The following is a 20,389-nucleotide window of genomic DNA, read 5'->3' as shown; positions in this document are numbered from 1 at the left end:
TGCCCTTGTGAGCTGTCTTAAGTAAGAATTGGATGCTGGGAACGAGACTGTGAGCTCTAAGACATCTCTCCAGCTGCCTCCCATCCATTTTTCATAGAATTATGTTTCCGTGCGGAGTTCTTTCCTTCCACCTTTGTATGGGTTCCAGGGACTAGCAGGTGTCAGCCAGTCAAACCCAAACCTTTTAGGCTATCCAATCAGCCCTTATTCTTTAAAAAATATAATTTTCAAAAAAAGATTTTCATGTTGTGTACGTGCACGTGACTGCAGGAACGTACTGCCAGAGATTTCCCTAGAGCTGAAGTTACAGTTTGGATGTGTGTGCTGAGCCACCTCTCCTGCCCCACTGTTACTTTTTGAGGCTTGTTCAAGGATTTGTGTTAAAGATGTTCTAAGTTTGAATCTTCTCTTGGCTGGAGGGCACAGCACTGGTTTCTCTTATAGGTTCAGTCTTCAGCACTCACATTGGTGGCTCACAACCACCTTTAGTTGTACCCTATCGGATCCATGCCCTCTTCTGGTGTGCAGATATGCACGCAGACAAAACATCCATATGCATAAGTAGACCTTTAACAACAGCAACAAAAAGTGAACGGCCTCATAAAAGCTGAGGTCAGAATCTTGGATAAGCTATTCAGACAGGCCAGACTTGCAGGCTAGAATGTCATCTCAACTAGTGATGATACGGGCCAGCTACTGAACACTTTTACTCTTTGTTCTCTACCTTCTAACCTTCTAGCTAGAATGAAAAAAAATCCTCTAAAAAAAAAACAAACAAAACCAAAAAACTAACAAACTAGTTAGAAACTAAGGGGGCAAAACCAAGCCCTGGGCCATCCATCAGGTTCCTTATGTGCTCAACAGCAGGGTGGTAAGGAGGCCTCTCCAGCAACAATTACACACCTGGAAAACTGTCAATTAGTTAAGACAAGAACTTTAACAGCTAGTTGATAACCTTTATTTTTAGAAATTTAACTATGCAAATTACAAAACAATTTTAGGTACAAAATGGGCATCTCAGCATTAGCACATGATAAATAAAATCTAGTACACTATAATACAAAGTAAAAAATTTTAACTGCATAGGAATACTAGAATAAAATCCAAACTATTGTCTTTGGTTAACTATTGATTATCATCTTAAGTATCTATTATTTTCCATAATCAGCTTTTTATTACCTATTAAAAAAAAAGCTAGAAAGCACCTTTCTCCCCATATCACATTGTTCCCAGGACTCGGACAGGTCAAATATTAGTAAGAATGGATGTAAGCATAGTCACACAAGCCTCCACCTTGTTTAAAATCTGTCCCCGGATATCTCCAAGATGCTATTTTCTCCTGATGTTCAAATGTCAGTGCATGCTCTGTACCATGTTTGGTCACAACAACTAAGAATGGAATACACTAAGTCCTGGTATTATAACTGCAGGGTAACATGCTTAGGAGAGCAAAAGGATAACCAATCACAAGTATAAAAAGAGCTTTATTAGTGCATATATACAAATTTACAGTGTCAGAAACTGGAGAAATACAAACAGCTTTAAGACACAATTTGCTTTTTCTTCAGTTAAAGTGACCTTTCTTGATTGTGATACAGGAGAAAGCACACAACAGTGGACTGCTTCTTCAACACTGGAATCTCACGGAGAGGGGAATTTCTGAGGTGGGTAAAACAATGCCGACAGTACACAAAGTGGCCTATTTTACTGACTACCACACACCCGGGGGAATTTCTCACAATCAAGGATCTGAACACCTGCAGCTGCTACTCTGCGTGCCTGTCAATATGCCACCTGGTATGAAATGAGTGCCATAGGGTTTCTGAGAAAATGTGGCCATCAGCACAATCTCAATACTTCACGGGCAGCAGACTCGAGGAAGAGGTCAAAGATTCTGATGGTCAAGCAAGATAGGATACAGAGCTGCCTTCTTAATTGCACTTGTTCTGGAGTAGAAGGTAAGGAGAGTATTACACTAGGAACTGAACAAGCCTCTAGTGGGCATTTCCTTTGCCAGTGAGTCCTATACTGAGGTTTCATGCCCCTGACTCCCATGTTCCTCAAGACTGACTCATATCTAACATGCTAAGCTTGCCAGTGTGAAAAGAGACAGTCAGGGCAAAGCAATTCCAAACACCCCTCCTTCAGCAAACAGAAAACTACATCTCCTAAACACACAACTTAATATGCATGGGTTTTGTCCAGGATGTTCTTCCTCATAACATTTACAGTTCATCTGACAACAGCTTAGAACTGGTTAAGACTTTAAACATAAAACAAAACAAAAAAAAATTTAAAAAAATTAAAACTATGTGTTGGGGGCCATTTTCCTTCTCTTCAGTCTTGCTCGCCAATCCTCAGGAAGGGCTTCAAAATTTGCATTTCTTTCTGCCATGCCACTGTGAAAACAATATGCAAGTTACTACTTCACTGGAAAGAGAAGAGAATCTTTTTTATTTTTATTTTATTTTTTTTTTAGAAATAAATACTGAAACTGAAAATTGGATCTCATGTCCACTCAAGAAAATGTTTCAAGTTTCTCAGCAAAGGAGCAGTGTATTCTTCATGAAAGACTGTGATGTTAAGAATACGACTACCCCAAGATTAGCACAAACCCTTCCCATCAGGAACTGCACTCCATTTACCTGACCAGCTGCTGCTGTTTCCACTCCTCGATTCGCTTCTGTGCAGTGGATTCCCGGTCCTCTTCACTGGAACTCGAATTATCTTCCTCATCTAACTCCCGCTGGATACTCTGCCATTTCTTTACCAAAGATGGCATTTTGGTTTTACTTTTCTTTGCCTAAAACAAAGTTACAGATCAGAAGATGCACACAGACAGGAAACAGGTCCTTTATACTGACAATCAAGATCTCTCCCTGGAACCGAGGGATAAATGTGACACTGGATGCGACCAGAACCCCAGGCTTACAAGTATGAAGGTGGTGTGTGCAGATAATGTTGGAATACTAACTTCTGGCATGGCATAGATGCTCTATCCAACTCACAGCCGCTGGATTGTCTATACAAGATTAGGCCTATTAACAAGAGCTTGTCATGAAGAGAGCAAGGGCTTACAGGGCTCCACCCTTCTCTGAGGATTTATACACACAGTTAACGGTTGATAGAGGAAGGAGAGTCTTTTTGGTGGTGAAGGCACCGGTAAAGTGCTCAAGCCCCTATAAGCTATAAAATTCACTGGGTCATTATAAAAAGAAGCCAGGTATGGTGGCAAAAACCTTTAACCCCAGCATTCAAGAGGCAGAAGTAGGTGGATCTTTGATTTTGAGGCTAATCTAGTTGGGATAAGTGAGATTCAGTAAATCCAGGGCAACTCAGAGAAACCCTGTCTTAGAAACAAAAGATATGCAAGTAAAACATAGGAGCGGGATAAACAAACAAAACATGTGGACAAGTTGGGAGGAGGAGGTGAGCCAGTGGGAGAAGGAATACAAAAAAATGGTAATGGGGATGTGTGAATATGTTCAAAACATCATGCATTAATACATGTGTAAAATTTCTTAAGAGATGGCTCAGTAGTTAAGAACATTTGTTGTTCTTTGGAGAACTGGATTTGGTTCCTACCACTCATATCAGGGACTCATAACCACCTGTAGTCCAGTTCCAGGGACCCTGACGCTCTCTAGTCTCTGCAGGGACTTGTGTATACAGAGGCCTGCGCGCATATGCGCGCGCGCGCACACACACACACACACACACACCATAAATAGAAGGAAACAGAGAAATCATTTTTAAAGAAGTGCTTAAAAACGATTAATTGGGAAGGGGATGGAGGGACAACTCCGCTTACGGCTCTTCCAAAGGACCTGGGTTGAGTCCTAGCACCCACAAATGGGGACTTACTGTAAAGCTAGTTGTGGCCTTCCATGAGCACCAGGCACATAAGTAGTACACAGACATACATTTAAGCAAAAAACATTAAAAAAAAAAACTTGGTGGGGGGTGGGGTGAAGTGTGAGTTGAGACAGGGTCTCACTATGTAGCTGTCTGTTCTGGAACTCACTGTGTAGACCAGGCTGGTTTTAAACTCACAAAGATCTGTCAACCTTTACCTCCCAAGTGCTGGGATTAGAGTTGTGTGTCACTACTGCCTGGCAATAAATCTTTATTAAATTATTATTCCTTTGATTTTGCTATGTGAGTATCATCCTACTAATTTTTTTTTAAATAAAAAAAAGTGAAGACTTACCTTATCTTTCTTTCCTTTTTTTGTCTTCTCAGGTGGTGGCACTTTGGGAACTGGTGGTAGCGGAGGTGGTGTAGGTGTAGGTGGTGGAGGAGGAGGTGGTGGTGGTTCTACGACAGCAGGTGTGGCCATAGTTCCACGAGCCTGAACTGGCTGCAATGATGGCGTGGTCACTCCAATTGGGACAGAACATTCAGTATAACTCATAATTGCAGGTGCTGCTGCTAGTCCAAGGTAATTTGATTGCAGGCTCATCCCTCTGGCCTGATGACCCATCCCTGCTGCTGCATGGCCAACTGATACTGCTTGGTGTGCCATCCCAACAGCCTGGTGTGAAATCCCCATTGATTGGTGACCTAATGCAGGAAACATAAAAAAAGGACACTGTAACAACAAAGAAGGAAAAGGAAACTAGCAGTTCAATCACAAAATGATCTCAATATACTTTTTCCTTTAAAAATATTTGTTAATAGCAAAATATTTGTTAATAGCGAAATATTAAATGTTGTAGCTGGGCAGGATAGGCCATGCTTTTAATCCCAGCACTTGAGAGACAAAAACAAATGGATCTGAGTTTGAGGCCAGCCTGGTCTACATAGTGAGTTCCAAGACAGCCAGTACTACACAGAAAAATTGTCTTAAAAAAAAAAATCAAAAAAATAAAATTAAATTAAAACGTGAACACTTACAGATTGAGGCTCTTCAATATAAAATTAACTAGTATATATAAATGACCAGAAAACAATTGTGTAGACCCTGAATAAATGGAACATGTCTCTAATGCCAGTACCCAGAAGGGTCTACAAAACGAGTTCTAGACCTATTAACACCCTGTCTTAAAAAAGCAAAAGCATAGCTGGGTGGTGTGGCACACGCCTGTAATCCCAGCATTCTGGAGGCAGAGACAGGCAGATCTCTGAATTCGAGGCCAGCCTGGTCTACAGAGCCAGAGCTACTCAAGAGAAATCCTGTCTTGGAAAAACCAAAGCAAACCAAACAAACAAACAAAAAACAATAAAGCAAAACAGAAAATAATCTTGTAAGGATAAGGATACACGTTTAAGGGTAGTTTTTAGTAACTGGGAAAAATAACTATAAATAGTATTTTCTTTTTTTAAAAAATCTGGTTCGAGCAATCATTTTATTCATTTTCTACATTCTTTTTGCCTTTGCCTTCCTGACAATTCTATAAGTAATCCAGACAAGAAAGAATGAGAGCTCAGAAAGTTTGTCCACAACTGGGATATGAGCCAGAACACCGGAGCATTCACGCATCAGGTCTCTTACATCAACAGTATTTTTCAATCAAATGCCTTCTATTTACAGCATCTACTGCTGGAAACAAATGATATATTGAGAAGAACCTACTTTAATTATGATGCTTACCTGCAGCTATAGCTGACTGGCTGTAGAGAACTGGAGAACTACCAATAGTAGCCGATCTCTGGACCACTGCAGTACTAATTTCTGCTGCCTTTCTCTTTACTGCTTTAGTAGATGGAGAACTAGAGGTGGTAGGATCAACTGAACTCTGAAACACAAACATCCCAGTCAGCAAATTACAAGCCCTACAAAATATATCCTTCTAAAGTAAAACACGCCAGGCTCCACTACCATCCACAATGTCAAGGACATCATTACCTGGCTAGTTACAGTCGTGGTCTGTGTTGAAGGCTTCAAAGGAGTATCCTCCTCTGTTCCTGGGGCAGGAGGCTCCTCACTTCCTTCATCCTCCATTTCTACCTCCTGAATCTCACCATCTTCTAAAGGAGGAGGTGGAGGAGGTGGTGGAGGAGGAGGAGGAGGAGATTCTGGGGGTGGAGGTGGGGGTGGAGGCATTTCCAGAGGTAATGGTGGCTGAAGCACAGGTACATGTGACTGAAGGAGGGTCCAGAATGGAGTAAGTGGCATGAGTGATGAAGAAACTTGGCCAGAAAATGATTCTTTACAAAGAGAACCTGGAAAACAGACAGTAGTGAGGGAAAAACCAAAACAAATCCTTCATAGCTAATATTCATGTTAAGGTTCACATCACTACAAACCTAAGACAAATGTGCACAGTTGTTTCAGACAGCAGGACTAGAAGGCTCTCCCGTAATTAAAACTTGACTCATAGCTAGCCACTAATATCACTGAAACACTGAGCAGTTCAACTTAGAAATTACTTCTATAATTTATGATGCTGAGAGAACTTTCCCTAGCTATATTGTACTAGCCTTTATATCCAGATTTGTAGATAAATAAAAATATCACAAAACAATGAGAAATTCCATCATCCAAATCTAAAACTTGGAAATAAACCTTATTTTTTAAGTGTGTGTGTTTAGGTATGTGCCTGTGTGTGCAGGTGCCCTTAAAGACCAGAAGAAGGCACCAAATCATTGGATCCTCTTGAGACTTGAGTTAAGGCAGATGGGATCTGTCCAGTTGGTTGGTACTGAGAACCAAATTCAGTCCTCTGCCAAAATAGTATATGCTCTTAACAGCTTCAGGCCCCTAGAATTTTTTTTTTTTTCAAACATTTATTGCAACATGAGAAGGCAGAAATTCTCTGGGGACTTTGTTTCAAAAATGAAATAAATGAATCATGTGTATCTGTAATACTGATTCTGTTTTATTACTATCATTTTTTTTCGGTGAACTAGGTAAATGTGGATGCCACAGTGAAAACCCATTAAAACAAAAAAAATTCTACCTATTTTATTAACCTGGATTAGAAGTTTTAAAAATGGATATTAGAAGTATTTAAAAATGTACTTCACATGTGCAAATGACATTTGCTTGACCATACCAACAAAGGGAAGGTCACTCTTCTTTCTGTGACGAGTGAAGAGGAATTTAGGACAAAATGTCAAATCATCACTGAGATTTTCAAACACGGTGTTAAAAGATGTACAAACTTTAAACTGCTGTTGCTTTAGCTTGAGTTAAATTATAACTGAAAAGCTATGTTAAATTTTTCTCAAATTTCACAAACACTATCATTGAACACTGCAGTTTTGCTGCTGGGTAGAGCTTTTTAAAGATTAGAGAAAATAGGAGGATATACTTACTTGTAGCCTTCCCCATCCCTCTTTATCGTCAATAGGGATGTTTCACAATATATGGGACTATTAGATATATATCCCAGGAATGTTGAGGGGATTTTCTCCCTAAAAATCATAGAATCTAGGAGTAGAAGAAACATGAGAAATCATCTAGTTCAACTTTCTCATTTTGGAGGTGATGAAACCCAGGTAGGAACTATTATCTTAGGATGATAGAGTTGTCAGGGGCCAGGCCAGAACCAAGAGACCAGGTCTGATGCCTAGCCCTAGTGCTTTCTTTTTCTTTTTAAGTTTTTTGAGACAGGATTTCTCTGTGTAGCTTTGGAGTCTGTCCTGGAACTAGTCCTGCAGACCACGATGGTCTTGAACTCACAGACATCCACCTGCCTCTGCCTCCTTAAGTGCTGGGATTATAGGCGTGTAAATATCCAAATGCCGCCACCTGTCAAAATTTGACTAAATAAAGGCTCCGTTACGAAAAACTCTAGGTTAGGGAGAAGGTCATTTATACTCAACGCCTGACAAGGTAAAGCCCAAGCCAACAGGCTTTTAGAATAGATTTGCTAATGGAACACCATAGCTAATATATATTTTTTCTTCTTCTTCTTTTTTTTTAATGTGTAGCCCAAGCTGGCCTCGAACTCGTGATCCTCCTGCCTCTGCCTCCTTCAGCAAATCCTACCGGCGTGCACCACCACAACCGGCCATAGCTAATGTATTGTATAAAAAATATGAAGATGATTCACATTGTTTTTATAATTACTGAAACATTCCTTATTGCTAAAGAAAGGGACATTAGAAAAAGATTTACCAGAAAACATGAATGCAGTTTTTCAGCTAGAAGAACTCAAATGACTCATTAACCTTTTTTTGTATTGGCATCAAGTAATATGAATTTAGTTATATGCCAACTTTCCGACAAAAACATTTCAGAAGACTAATTTGACCAAAAAGTATGTATATAGCTAGAAAGTCTATATTATAAAACAGTACATCAAGATTTCATCAGAACACTAAAGATAAAAATAAAGCAATAAAAACTAAGTATTATTAATTTAAGACTTTAACTTTTTTCTACTAAATTAACTATAATGCAGGAAGACTGTGACTTCAAATTCACTCATTCTTAGCAAATTCCCAACCAGCCTGAGGTATAACAGACATTGTTTCCAAAAAAACAGACAAATAAGCAAAAGACGAGACAAACTAAACACAAGCAACACACACTACCCAATTTGATAAATTTAGCAAAAAGTAACAGAATCCCAAGCCCCTAAATTTACTCAAACATAAAAGCTGTATCTCAAACACTGATCATTCTTTCTTTAGCTTAAGCACAAAAAGGTTGAAATTACTTAAGATAGGATGGTGGCACAAGCCAGTAATTCTAACTCCTGGGAAGCTGAGTCTGAGTTAGCCTAAAATACATAGAGAGCCCATCTCAAAAAGTCAAAAGCAATGTGTCTGAAGAGAAGGTTCGGTGTTAAGATGGCTTGCAGTTCTATCCTGAGGACCAGGGTTCAGATGCCAGTACCCATATCAGGTGGCTCTGAAATGTTTGTTAACTGCAGTCCAAGGGATCCAAGGCTGCCTTCTGGCCTCCACAGGCACACACACAAATAATAAAAATAAGTCTTTAAAAAAAAATGTTAAAATCAAAACTTCTAAACAGAAAACCTAGTTTAAGCATCATATATTATATGTATCTATTACAATCATGCTGCTACTTGTTTATAAACCAAATCCAGTTAGTATTTTTTATACTGACATGAACATTTAATTCTGAAATCCAATGTGATGGTTAAAGTTATCAACAGCTTTTGTTATGCACTAAAATCAGAACTACATTAAGTTTAAAAAGACTATCGTGAGGATACCAATTCTTAATCTAAAACCTTTTGCTCTTAGGTATCTTATATCACATGTTACTCACCACGAAGAAGTATCACTCCACCTTCAGAGATATGATGCTTACTATACACTGAAACAACGAGCAAGGACTAAAATTGAAGTAAACCTTAAAACTTACTTGCCTCCTCCTTATGGCATAATAACTTTTCTGTTTTTATTTTTTGGGTGGTCTAGGCATCAAACCTGGAGGACTCATGAATGCTAAGCACATACTATTACTATGCAAATATCTCCAGATTATTTTTTTTTCTTATTTTTTTTTTTCCTCTCTTCTCAAGAGTAGTTTTTGAGCCTGTCCTAGAACTAGCTCTTGTAGACCAGGCTGGCCTTGAACTCAGAGATCTGTCTGCTTCTGCCTCTTGAGTGCTAGGAGTAAAGGCATGCACGACCACCACCCAGCCTTTTTTATTTTTTAGTTTTTTTTTTAATTTATTTATTTATTATGTATACAATATTCTGTCTGTGTGTATGTCTGCAGGCCAGAAGAGGGCACCAGACCTCATTACAGATGGTTGTGAGCCACCATGTGGTTGCCGGGAATTGAACTCAGGAACTTTGGAAGAGCAGGCAATGCTCTTAACCACTGAGCCATCTCTCCAGCCCACACCCAGCCTTTTTTAAAAAATTTAAATTAATTGTGTGTGTGTCCCCGTGTGTATTTATCTAGGTTGGAGGACAACTTTAAAGAGTCAGTTCTCTCCTTCCAACATGTGGGTCCTGGGGGCTGAACGTAGATCATCAGGTTTGGCAGCAATCAACTTTTACCCACCCAGCAATTCTGATGGCACCCTCATTTTTCTTTTAATAAAAGATGGTTTTAAAGATGGGCGTAGTGAACCGAATGGTGCGCACACCGTTAATCCCAGCACTTGGGAGGCAGAGGCAGGCGGATCTCTGAGGGTAGCCAGTCTGGTCTATAGAGTGAATTCTAGGACAGCCAGAGGGCTACAGAGAAACCTCGTCACACACACACACACACACAAAAAGCAAACCATACTCCGCACCCAAAAAATGGCTCAAGGTTTACCTTTTACCAGACAGCATCAACAGTTTGCCATCAACAATAGAATAAAATCTTAATGCCTGACATTGAAGTGTTTTTTAAAGAAACAAAAAAACCACCAAACCCCCAATCCTTAAGACTTGTTACTGTACAGTAGTCAATTAGGGGAGTGTATAAAATGAGGAACTATGATCAAGAGTCCCAGTGTGCTGGTGGATAACTGGGATCTCAGCACCTAGGATTTGGAGGTCAAGGTCATACTTTCCTTGTCTGTATAGGGAGTCTGAGAACAGTTTGGGAGTCTGATTCAAACAATCAAAAATCAGCAGAGTGGTTAAGAATGGAATCATCCACTCAACCAAAATCAAGCCTCAGTTTATTATGTACTAAAGAAAAAACCATAAACTGTTACTAGGAATATTTGTCACTCACTGCTACCAAAAGTAGACTTGTAAATGTGGCAGAGTAAAAACCCTTACTCTTGCTTTAACTCTATACATTACCATTATAATCTGTGATATTTTAGTTCATCTAATGTTATCTAGGCTTCTTAATGATGTTAACAAAATCATTAGGGATATTACTGCAAATTTCTTGGTGGGAGCAAGAAACACTTTTTTGCACTGAAAATGGGCAAGTGTGTAGAGGGGGTGGGTTTCCACCAGGTTGCCCTCAAGTTCCCAATCTTCCTGCCTTAGACTCTTGATTGAGACAACCACGCTGATTAAGCTAATTAAAAAATTTTGAGTCCTTTATTAATGGACAGACCAAGAATGGGCTCGCACCTCTAGAAATTCTCCTGGTGCCAAAGCTCAGAGGTACAGCATTCTTAAAGACAAAGCCATAATTCCATTAGTGAGAGATTTAGAGTGGTCTAGTAACATCTGCTTTCTTTGTAAGGTTCAGTGGCATCTTCCAGACACCGCATAATAAACGTTTGAACCATGCTCAATGCCATGGAAAATCCTAGAAGCATCACCAAGGTGAATGCAGCTGTTGGGTGTAGAAGACTGAGAAGTGGCCATGCAGGCATAAAATAATGTTGGGACAGGATAGCATTATCTTAGTCATTTCGATGAAATAAGCCACTACATACCTGATAGGAAGAAGACAAAAAAAGGAGGTTCGTCTTATGCTATCAAAGTTTCCTAGTCAGGTGGTGGTGGCACACATCTTTAATCCAGCACTCAGGAAACAAGAGACAGGGAGATCTCTGAGTTTGAGGCCAGTCTGATCTATAGAGCAAGTTTCAAGACAGTCTCCAGATGAGTCCTAACACCCACATGGCAGCTCACAACCATCTGTAGATTTCGGGGACTCTGACAGTCATTGCCTTTGAAGTGCGTGGCACTAGGCACACACAAAGTGCAAAGACACGTGCACATATAAGATGAGATGATTAAAAAAACAAAAAGCACAAGAACAGGAAATAGCAAAGTGCTTGTGTTACAAGCATGGAAACCTGAGTTCAACCTAGCAACCATGTTTTAAAAATAAACAAACAAAAAAGAGATCTGGGTGGGTGTGGCTGCACACCTTTAACCCAGCACTTGGGAGGCAGAAGCAGATGGATCTCTATGAGTTTGAGAACAGCCTCAGTCTATCTAGCAAGTACCAGACCAGCCATGAACCTAGACTCTTAAAAAGTTAAGAAATGGGGTGGAGGCAGCTGCCAAAGCTGCAGCTTTAATTCTAGTCATATCACTTAGCAGATTAAAGACTCATGTGGTCAGAAAAAGAGATATAAAGTCAGATTCAACAGGGGAACAAAAAACCCTCTAAACAGTTTACAGTTTGTTTAAAAATATATGTAGGCTTGGGAGAATAAAAGGATAAAGAAAGTCCTTTAAAAAAAAAAAGAAATAGTTGGGTGTGGTGGTGCACGCCTTTAATCCCAGCACTTGGGAGGCAGAAGCAGGTGGATCTCTGATTTAGAGGCCAGCCTAATCTACAGAGCGAATTCCAGGACAGAAAAAGACACAGAGAAACCCTCTTTCAAAAAAAAAAAAAAAATTAAAACATAAAGATAAAAGAGTAAAAAAAATAAAGCAATGTAAAGATGAATCTGGATACTGTTTGTTACTGTGTTGTCTTTGAATTGTTTGACTGCTGAGGATAGAGCAATAGCTGCTAAAAATATTTGATTATAAATGCTGCTGGATTAATCCAACCTATATAATTTTGAAAATGCCTTGACCTCAAATTTTTTTTAAAAAGATTTACTTATCATTCATACAATATTCTGCATGCAGGCATGCTTGCACACCAGAAGAGGACATAAGATCCCATTACAGATTTATGAGCTACCATGTGGTTGGCTGGGAAATTGTACTCAGGACCTCTGGAAGAGCAGGCAGTGCTCCTAACTCCTGAGCCATCTCTCCAGCCCCTGACTTCAAAATTTAATTCAAAAGATATGTTGAAGAGCAGGCAGTGCTCCTAACTCCTGAGCCATCTCTCCAGCCCCTGACTTCAAAATTTAATTCAAAAGATATGTTACTTTGGAGAAGAGGTTTTGCTTTTGTTTCCACAGGAAATAAGGGGCTGTGATTCATTCTGGGTTAAGAAAAATAAGGTTTGGGCTGGGGAGATGGCTCAGTGGTTAAGAGCATTGCCTGCTATTCCAGAGGTCCTGAGTTCAATTCCCAGCAACCACATGGTGGCTCACAACCATCTGTCATGAGGTCTGGTGCCCTCTTCTGGCCTGTAGGCATATACATAGAACATTCTATACATAATAAATAAATAAATGTTTAAAAAAAAAAGAAAAATAAGGTTCGATCAAGGAAGATCCCCTGAGAAATCTCCAATAGGAGCGGATGGCCAAGATGATAGAACATTTTAGAGCACCTCTGTTGAAGTTTCTTCTGTGTTCTACATTAAGAACAGCCTCAAGACAGCTGGCTGTGATGATCCAGCCTTACAAAATACACCAGTCAGAACTTGACCACAATCCTAAAGTTTCTTTGGGTCTCCTTAAGATTATCAGCACCCCCAAACAGCAGGGAATAGTCTAGGAGACTGCACCCACATTTCCCAAAAATGGATTTTAGATGTCTGTCTTTGTTTAGAGTTTTAGTTACAAGTAATTATGAATAATGCTCGGAAAAATGATAAATAAGAGAGATTAGATTCAGAGTTCTTGTTTTGAAAAGAAAAAAAGGGGAATGTGGGATAATGCTCATGTGCACTGCAAAAATTTGCCACTCATATTGGTTTAATAAAATGCTGATTGGCCAATAGCCAGACAGGAAATATAGGCGGAGTGACCAGACTAGGAGAATTCTGGGAAGAGGAAAGGCAGAGACGCAGTTGTCAGACACAGAAGAAGTAGGATGAGAATGCCTCACTGATAAAAGGTACCAAGCTATGTGGCTAAACACAGACAAGAATTATAGGTTAATTTAAGTTGTTAAGAGGTAGTAATAAGCCTGTACTAATAGGGTAAAGAGTTTATAATTAATATAAGCCTCTGTATTTCTTTGGGACTGAATGGCTGCAGGACCAGGTGGGACAGAAACTTACGCCTACATATAGGTCTCTTATATTTTTAAATTTAATGTGAATTTTGATTTGTACTCTATTAATGAGTAAGCAAAAACATGTACTAATTAATATTTATTACATGAAATCTTTTAAGATCAGAAGATAGTTATTTGGCTTTCTGACTAGTCATTGAATTAATTCCTTTCAGTGTAACTCATGCATTCTCTTAGTTTAAGTTGGACTTTGCAATTAGCGTATCTTATTACTATGCTACAAATTGTCCTATAGTAAAAATATTAATGTCCTTTTCCCCAAAACTGTTCAACTACAACAGAGTAGACTGTCCTACCTGTGGAATTCTCAGAGGACTCTGTAGAGTTTGGATCAGTGCAGGTTTTATCTTTCACAGTCGACTTAGGAAGAATCTCATCTCTAACTTCTTGTGCTTGGCTTTCTTCCTCCTCCTCACCATCTGGGAATTCCCACTGAGACTCGCCCGACTGTTCGTTTACATAGAAATATCGTCTATGATCCCTAAATTACAAGAAAGAAAACACATGTTTTAAAATCCGTTCTCCTACAGGGACACTTCCATTTGGTCCTGTCCCAGGACAGCAAGCAGTCTGCTCTCACAGGGACGAACCTCTTCTTATGGACTGCTATTCACAAAGGCAACAAAGAGCTTTGACAATTGTGGATGGAAAACCCAGGAAAATTCAAAGCTATTTGCAGTGTCAGCAGCTCTGTGAATACAGCCCTTAGCCCTCTCCAAAGGATGAATAAGAAATCATTTCTTTTCTTTCATTTGTTTTGTTTTTGTTTTTTGCCAATGCATAACCAGGTTCCAGGTTTCATTAATGAAGGGACTCAGTTGCCTAGAACACTAATTTCCCTTCCAAAGAAGAGAACATCGAAGTGAAAGGTGACTCTTCCCCTCTTGGACCGTGGAATTCATTTCAAATTCTTGATATCAAACACAGTGAAAGCTAAAGAGAGGGAGAGGATCTGGGAGCTGAAAAATAAAAGAGCAAAGATTTCAAATAACGAAAAAAAAAAATCAAGAAAAGCCAAATATAAAAAGAAATGTTTTCATCTGACCTGCTGGCAGAGGATAGTACTCTTGTTCTTCACTCATCTTCAGTCACGAAGCTTTCCTGAACGTCACCGAGGTTAATCAGGAGTAGTTGCTTCCAGAGGTCCTGTAAAGCGCACAGAGCTCTCGCATGCGCTTAACCCCCAAGCCCGCCCTACTCCGTGCAACACTCTGGAGAGTAAAAACCGGCTTTGTCCAATCTTGGGAAAAAATCCGTTACATGGAACACTTTTAAACACTGATTTTGTTTCTCCAAATGTGTGGCTGGGCAAACTCTGCTTGCAGTGCTTTTGCCTGCCCAGCACTGCTGACTGCAGCTGCTCTCAGGCTCCAGACAGGCTGTCATGGCGTCAGGTGGTGGCGATCACAAATCATGTCTGAGATGTCAAAGGTGAAAGATGAAAAGGGGAGAAGAGTGCGTACCTGTCCCAGTGGCAGGACCAGCCTTTAGGAGTGGCGTTTATTTCATACTGTTTTAGTTGTTCTGCGGCATCCTGAAGCTTTCGTTTTAAGTAATTTCCATTAAGAGCCCCTTCTCGCCAATCTGCAATTCGAGTCTAGAATCAACAGAGAATTAAGATTGAGATTAGAATGCTGGGGGGTGGTGGCGCACGCCTTTAATCCCAGCACTTGGGAGGCAGAGGCAGGTGGATCTCTGTGAGTTCGAGACCAGCCTGGTCTACAGAGCAAGTTCCAGGACAGGCTCCAGAGTCACAGAGAAACCCTGTCTCAAAGAAAAAAACAAACAAACAAAAAAAAAAAACAGGGGCTGGAGAGACGGGTTAGAGGTTAAGAGCATTGCCTGCTCTTCCAAAGGTCCTGAGTTCAATTCCCAGCAACCACATGGTGGCTCACAACCATCTGTAATGGGGTCTAGTGCCCTCTTCTGACCTGCAGGCATACACACAGACAGAATATTGTATACATAATAAATAAATAAATATTAAAAAAAACAAAAACAAAAAAAAGCCGGGCGGTGGTGGCACACGCCTTTAATCCCAGCACTGGGGAGGCAGAGGCAGGCGGATCTCTGGGAGTTCGAGGCCAGCCTGGTCTACAAGAGCTAGTTCCAGGACAGGCAGGCACCACAGCTACAGAGAAACCTTGTCTCGAAAAAAAAAAAAAAAAAAACACTTCTTAAATGTATGTCTATTAAGGTGATATTCTGCTTTATTTAATAAAGTGTTACTACCTGCAGCGCTGATAGTTTAAATATGAATTCAGAGTTAATATTGTAAAACACATTTTTAAAATTTTAAAAGCTGGAAGTGGTAGTACAAGCCTTTAATCTCAGTTGAGGCTTGAGGATCTGTAAGTCTGAGGTTAGCCTTGTCTACATAGTGATCTCCAGAACAACCAGGATTGTCTCAACCCCTCCTCCACAAAACTATTTATTACTACTGTGTGTGTGGGTGTGAGTGATTTGCTCCAAGTGGAAATTTGAGGACAACTTTGTAGAGCTGGTTCTCCCACTTTATGGGTTCTGAGACAAAGGTCATCTATCTCTTTTATTACTACTTATACCCACTGTGACATCTCCCTACTCACAAAACACATTTTGGGGTGGGGTTTGAGATAGGGTTTCTCTGCCCTAGCTCTCCTGGAACTCACTGTGAATCAGGGTGGCCTAAATGTCAAGAGATTCATCTGGCATCTGCTTAGCACGTGCTGGGATTGAAGGCATGTAACACCACTGCCCAGCTACAAAACACATTTTATTGAAAAATAATTTTTATTTGATATGTGTTGGTGTTTTGCCTGCGTGTATGTCTGTATGAAGGTGATGGATCCTGGAGTTACAGTTGTTAGTTCCCCACGTGGGTGATGGGAACTGAATCCAGATCCTCTGGCAGAACAGTCGGTGCTCCCGATCACTGAGCCGTCTCTCTGGCCCCATAAACACATTCTTAACAAAGAGTGCCATTCAAGCACTATTTATGGGCTATGGAGATAGCTCAGTTATTAAAGTTCTTGCCACAAGCATCAGGACCAGAATTAAGATCCCCACACCCCAAATAAAAGCCAGGAAAGCACCATGGCCCCCCTGAAATTACAACACTCAGAAAGTGGAGACACGCTGAGCAAGTTGGCCAAACATACCACAAGTATTGGTAAGCTCTAGACTCAGGTGAGAAAGTATCTCAATTAATAAGGTAAAATACAGTGGAGAACGGTTCCTAATGTTCAGTACAGGACTCCACTTGTACACATGCACATAGACATAGGCATGAACACCACCCAGGCATTAAAAACAAAACAAGGACTGGAAGCTGGGTGGAGGTAGCACACACCTTTAATTCCAGAACTCAGGAGGCAGAGGCAGCAGATTTCTGTGAGTTCAAAGCCAGCCTGGTCTCCAGAGTGAGTTCCAGAACAGCCAGGGCTACACAGAGAAAGTCTGTCTTGAAAAACGAAAAGCAAAAACAACAGTGACAAAAGATAAACCCACAGGAATTGGAGAGTTGGTTTGGCAATTAAGACCTAAATCTGGTTCCCAGTACCCATGCCAGGTAGCTCAGACACCTGTGACTCCAGCTTCAGAGGATTTGACGTCCTCTTCTGGCCTCTGTGTATATGTGTATACACAGACATCTAAATAAAAAAGAAACTTTCAGGAGGGGAGTGGTGGCAAGAGCCCAGCACTCAGGAGGCAAAATGCAGGCAGATCTTGCTGAGTTTGAGGCCAGCTTACAGAGTAAGTTCCAGGACAGCCTGTCTCAAAAAACAAACAAAACTTTCATAAACGCTAAATAAGCTGAGTGTGGCATAAGAGCCTTTAGTCCCAGTACAGAGCCAGAATTTCTAAATTTGAGACAGTCCTGGTCTGTACATTAAGCTCAGACCAGCCATGGCTACATAGGTTCTGTCTCAGAAAAACAAAAACAAAAGGGCTGGAGAGATGGTTCAGAGGTTGAGAGCACTGGTTGCTCTGCCAGAGGTCCTGAGTTCAGTTCCCAGCATGGTGGTTCACAACCATCTGTAATAAGATCTGATACCCTCTTCTGGCCTGCGGGCATACATGTAGGCAGAACACTGTATACATAACACATTTTTGAAAAGAATAAATAAAAAATAAAACAACAAAGTGACAATTACGCCAAAACCAGATGAATTACCTCAGTCTGTAAGAGCAGCATGTGAAAATTGGAGATGGACTGTCTATTAATCCCTAGGAATTCAAATTTGCTTGTCAGGGTATTTGCCAGTTCTCCAATCTGAAACTGTAATAAAGAACAGAAAAAATTAAACCAGAACTCGAGCATTCCTTCCTTCATTAATTTATTATTACAGATACTGGAAATTTATTAGCTGTACACAAGTAACTATAGCTAGACATGCTTAGAATTCTATTTTATAATAAAATTCACATAAATAATAAAATGTTTATCTACTCACTCTATTACAATGTATTCAAACAGCATAAATTTCAACAGCTGAACATAGATTCTAATCTTAAACAACCACATTTACATAAAGAGAATATCGAAATTGTGATTGCTGCTAAGGCTGAAGTGATAAGGGAAATACTGGTCCAGTAGTAGAAACCATTCACCCACAAAATTGGGCTCTAAGGTACAGCTTGGTGACAATACCCAACAATACCACATTGTACAGCTGAAATTCAGAAAAATAGTCTAACAGCCCTATACCAAAGAAAGAAAGGTCTGTGATGTGACTATACACACACACACATAAAACATCTTACTATAAATGGTAAATATGTCAACTATATCTTAAAATAACTGAAAGGAAAATATCACAAATGATATTCAAATATTGTCCAAATTTTCATTTACTTTTGCTGGAAAATCAAATTCTCCCAGTCCCTTCTAGGTTGCACAATACAGAAAAATACATGCTACAGTTTTCCCAACAAATCACATTTAAAGGGTCACATTAAATCAACAGACTAAGAATTTTAGAAAATAAATAAATAAATCAGTCTATGTTAAAGAAGCATAGACATTTTTGGTTATATCTCTCAATACAGTGTACACCAGGTATGGTAGTACAGGCCAATAACCCCAGCACTCCTGCGGCTGAGGATGGAGGACTGAGTTCCAACCCTGCCTGAGCTCCATGATGATACTGTTTCAAATAGCCATTAACGTAGTATTAGATGTAGTATGAGGTATTATAAGCAGCCCAGGTGTTTTAACATATATGGAGGATGTGCATTCAGTTATTTACAAATTAAGACTTAAACAGTTCAGATTTGGGCATAACCAGATGTGGTCCTGGTTATAAATCCCTGTGAATAGAAAAGATTTTCATGAGGCTACAAATGCAACTGGAAACAAATGTGCCTTCCTTTAAAGATAAGCATTTCTTTTCTTTTCTTTTTTTTTTTTTTTGGTTTTTCTAGACAGGGTTTCTCTGTGTACCTTTGGTGCCTGTCCTGAAACTCACTTTGTAGACCAGGCTGGCCTCAAACTCACAGAGATCCGCCTGCCTCTGCCTCCCAAGTGCTGGGATTAAAGGCGTGCGCCACCACCACCTGGCCTAAAGACAAGCATTTCACATAAGAATTAAATCTTTCCTCTTTTTAGTACTTGTAAATCAGAGAAGCCTGTATTTCTTTCCAGCAAAGGATTAATTTCAATGAAAGTATTTACAATTTTCATACAACTTACTTCTCAGCATCATCCTTATTCTAGCCTTAAATAAAATCTTTTATTCTAACAAAATGAGAATTTTAGTTTTGAACACAATAAAGCTTATGGCTTGCTAACAGAAGTTAGCAACAGTTTAATGGCTGAACCTGTAATCCCAGCATTTGGGATACTGACGCAGGAGTATCCCAAGTCTCAGGCCAGCCTTCTCCATGTCCACCTCCCCAGTGAAGATCACAAATACCCGTACTTTCAAATCCTGCTCTTCTTCTACTTTAGGTGCTATTTGGACTTTTATCTTCTCAGAAGACTCTTCTAATTCTGCTTCCTTGTCTGAATTTTCATCTGTTTTTTCAGAATTTTCAGCACCGATTGCTACAAAAACAAAAACACCATGAAATTAAGCCAACACAGATAACCGAGAGCTCCAAAACACATTTTCTTCTCTTTGCAACTCTCTTGCCTGCTTTATCGAAGTTCTAATAACTCGTCCATCAGCACCAAAGGTACCTTTTCTAGAAAGGCGACCACAAAGTCCCATTGTTCTACTACCATGTTTACCTTAGAGTTTCCGCTTTCCCTTTGTCTTTACCATCTTTCCTTCCATTTCTTACAAAAGCTAGGTATCAAACTAGGAATACACAGGATTCTTTACCAAATTGGGCGGAATAGGAAGAAAAGTTGGGCAGCATCAACTTCAGCTGCCAAGCATAGGTCACGCCTGTTAGTATCCCGGAACGGATAAGAGGATCCTGAGTTTCAGGCCAGTCTGGACTATATAACAAGTCACCAATGCCAGTCATGGTGGTACATGTCTTTAGCTCCATTACTTAGGCAGAGAGGCAGGAGAATCTCTTTGAGTTCAAGGCCAACCTGGTCTAAACAGGTAAATACCAGGACAGACAGCCATACAGAACTCCCTTTTCAAAAAAAAAAAAAAATTACCACCACCAAAAACTCGCCCCATTACCTTCCTGAAATCCTGAAGTGGCTAAGAACTATAAGAACTTATAAGACCATCAAGATTCA

General features: G+C 40.0%; 1 protein-coding gene across 7 annotated transcripts in view; it reads right to left on the bottom strand.

Annotated features, from left to right (window-relative positions):
• Positions 1-944: 944 nt before the first annotated feature.
• Fnbp4 (formin binding protein 4) overlaps positions 945-20,389 on the bottom strand; it is a 36,251-nt gene continuing 16,806 nt past the window's right edge. Inside the window, exons 9-18 of one of the 7 annotated variants that reach the window (XR_012909671.1) lie at positions 19,611-19,735; positions 17,864-17,968; positions 15,171-15,304; positions 14,004-14,188; positions 7,261-7,375; positions 5,849-6,165; positions 5,594-5,738; positions 4,211-4,563; positions 2,646-2,803; positions 945-2,399 (exon numbers count right to left, since the gene is read on the bottom strand). Coding sequence is in view for 2 of the 7 variants with exons in the window: in XM_075961280.1 (XP_075817395.1) it covers positions 2,309-2,399; positions 2,646-2,803; positions 4,211-4,563; positions 5,594-5,738; positions 5,849-6,165; positions 14,004-14,188; positions 15,171-15,304; positions 17,864-17,968; positions 19,611-19,735 (1,613 nt within the window). In the remaining 5 variants the exon portion in view is untranslated. Of the gene's footprint in view, positions 2,400-2,645; positions 2,804-4,210; positions 4,564-5,593; positions 5,739-5,848; positions 6,166-7,260; positions 7,376-14,003; positions 15,305-17,863; positions 17,969-19,610; positions 19,736-20,389 lie in introns of those variants that run through there. The other 6 variants (XM_075961280.1, XR_012909674.1, XR_012909675.1 and 3 more) reach the window with 6 other exon arrangements.

This window comes from Microtus pennsylvanicus, chromosome 2, assembly GCF_037038515.1.
Source record: "Microtus pennsylvanicus isolate mMicPen1 chromosome 2, mMicPen1.hap1, whole genome shotgun sequence".
Lineage (NCBI taxonomy): Eukaryota > Metazoa > Chordata > Mammalia > Rodentia > Cricetidae > Microtus > Microtus pennsylvanicus.
This window is presented reverse-complemented; position numbering and strand designations above follow the sequence as displayed.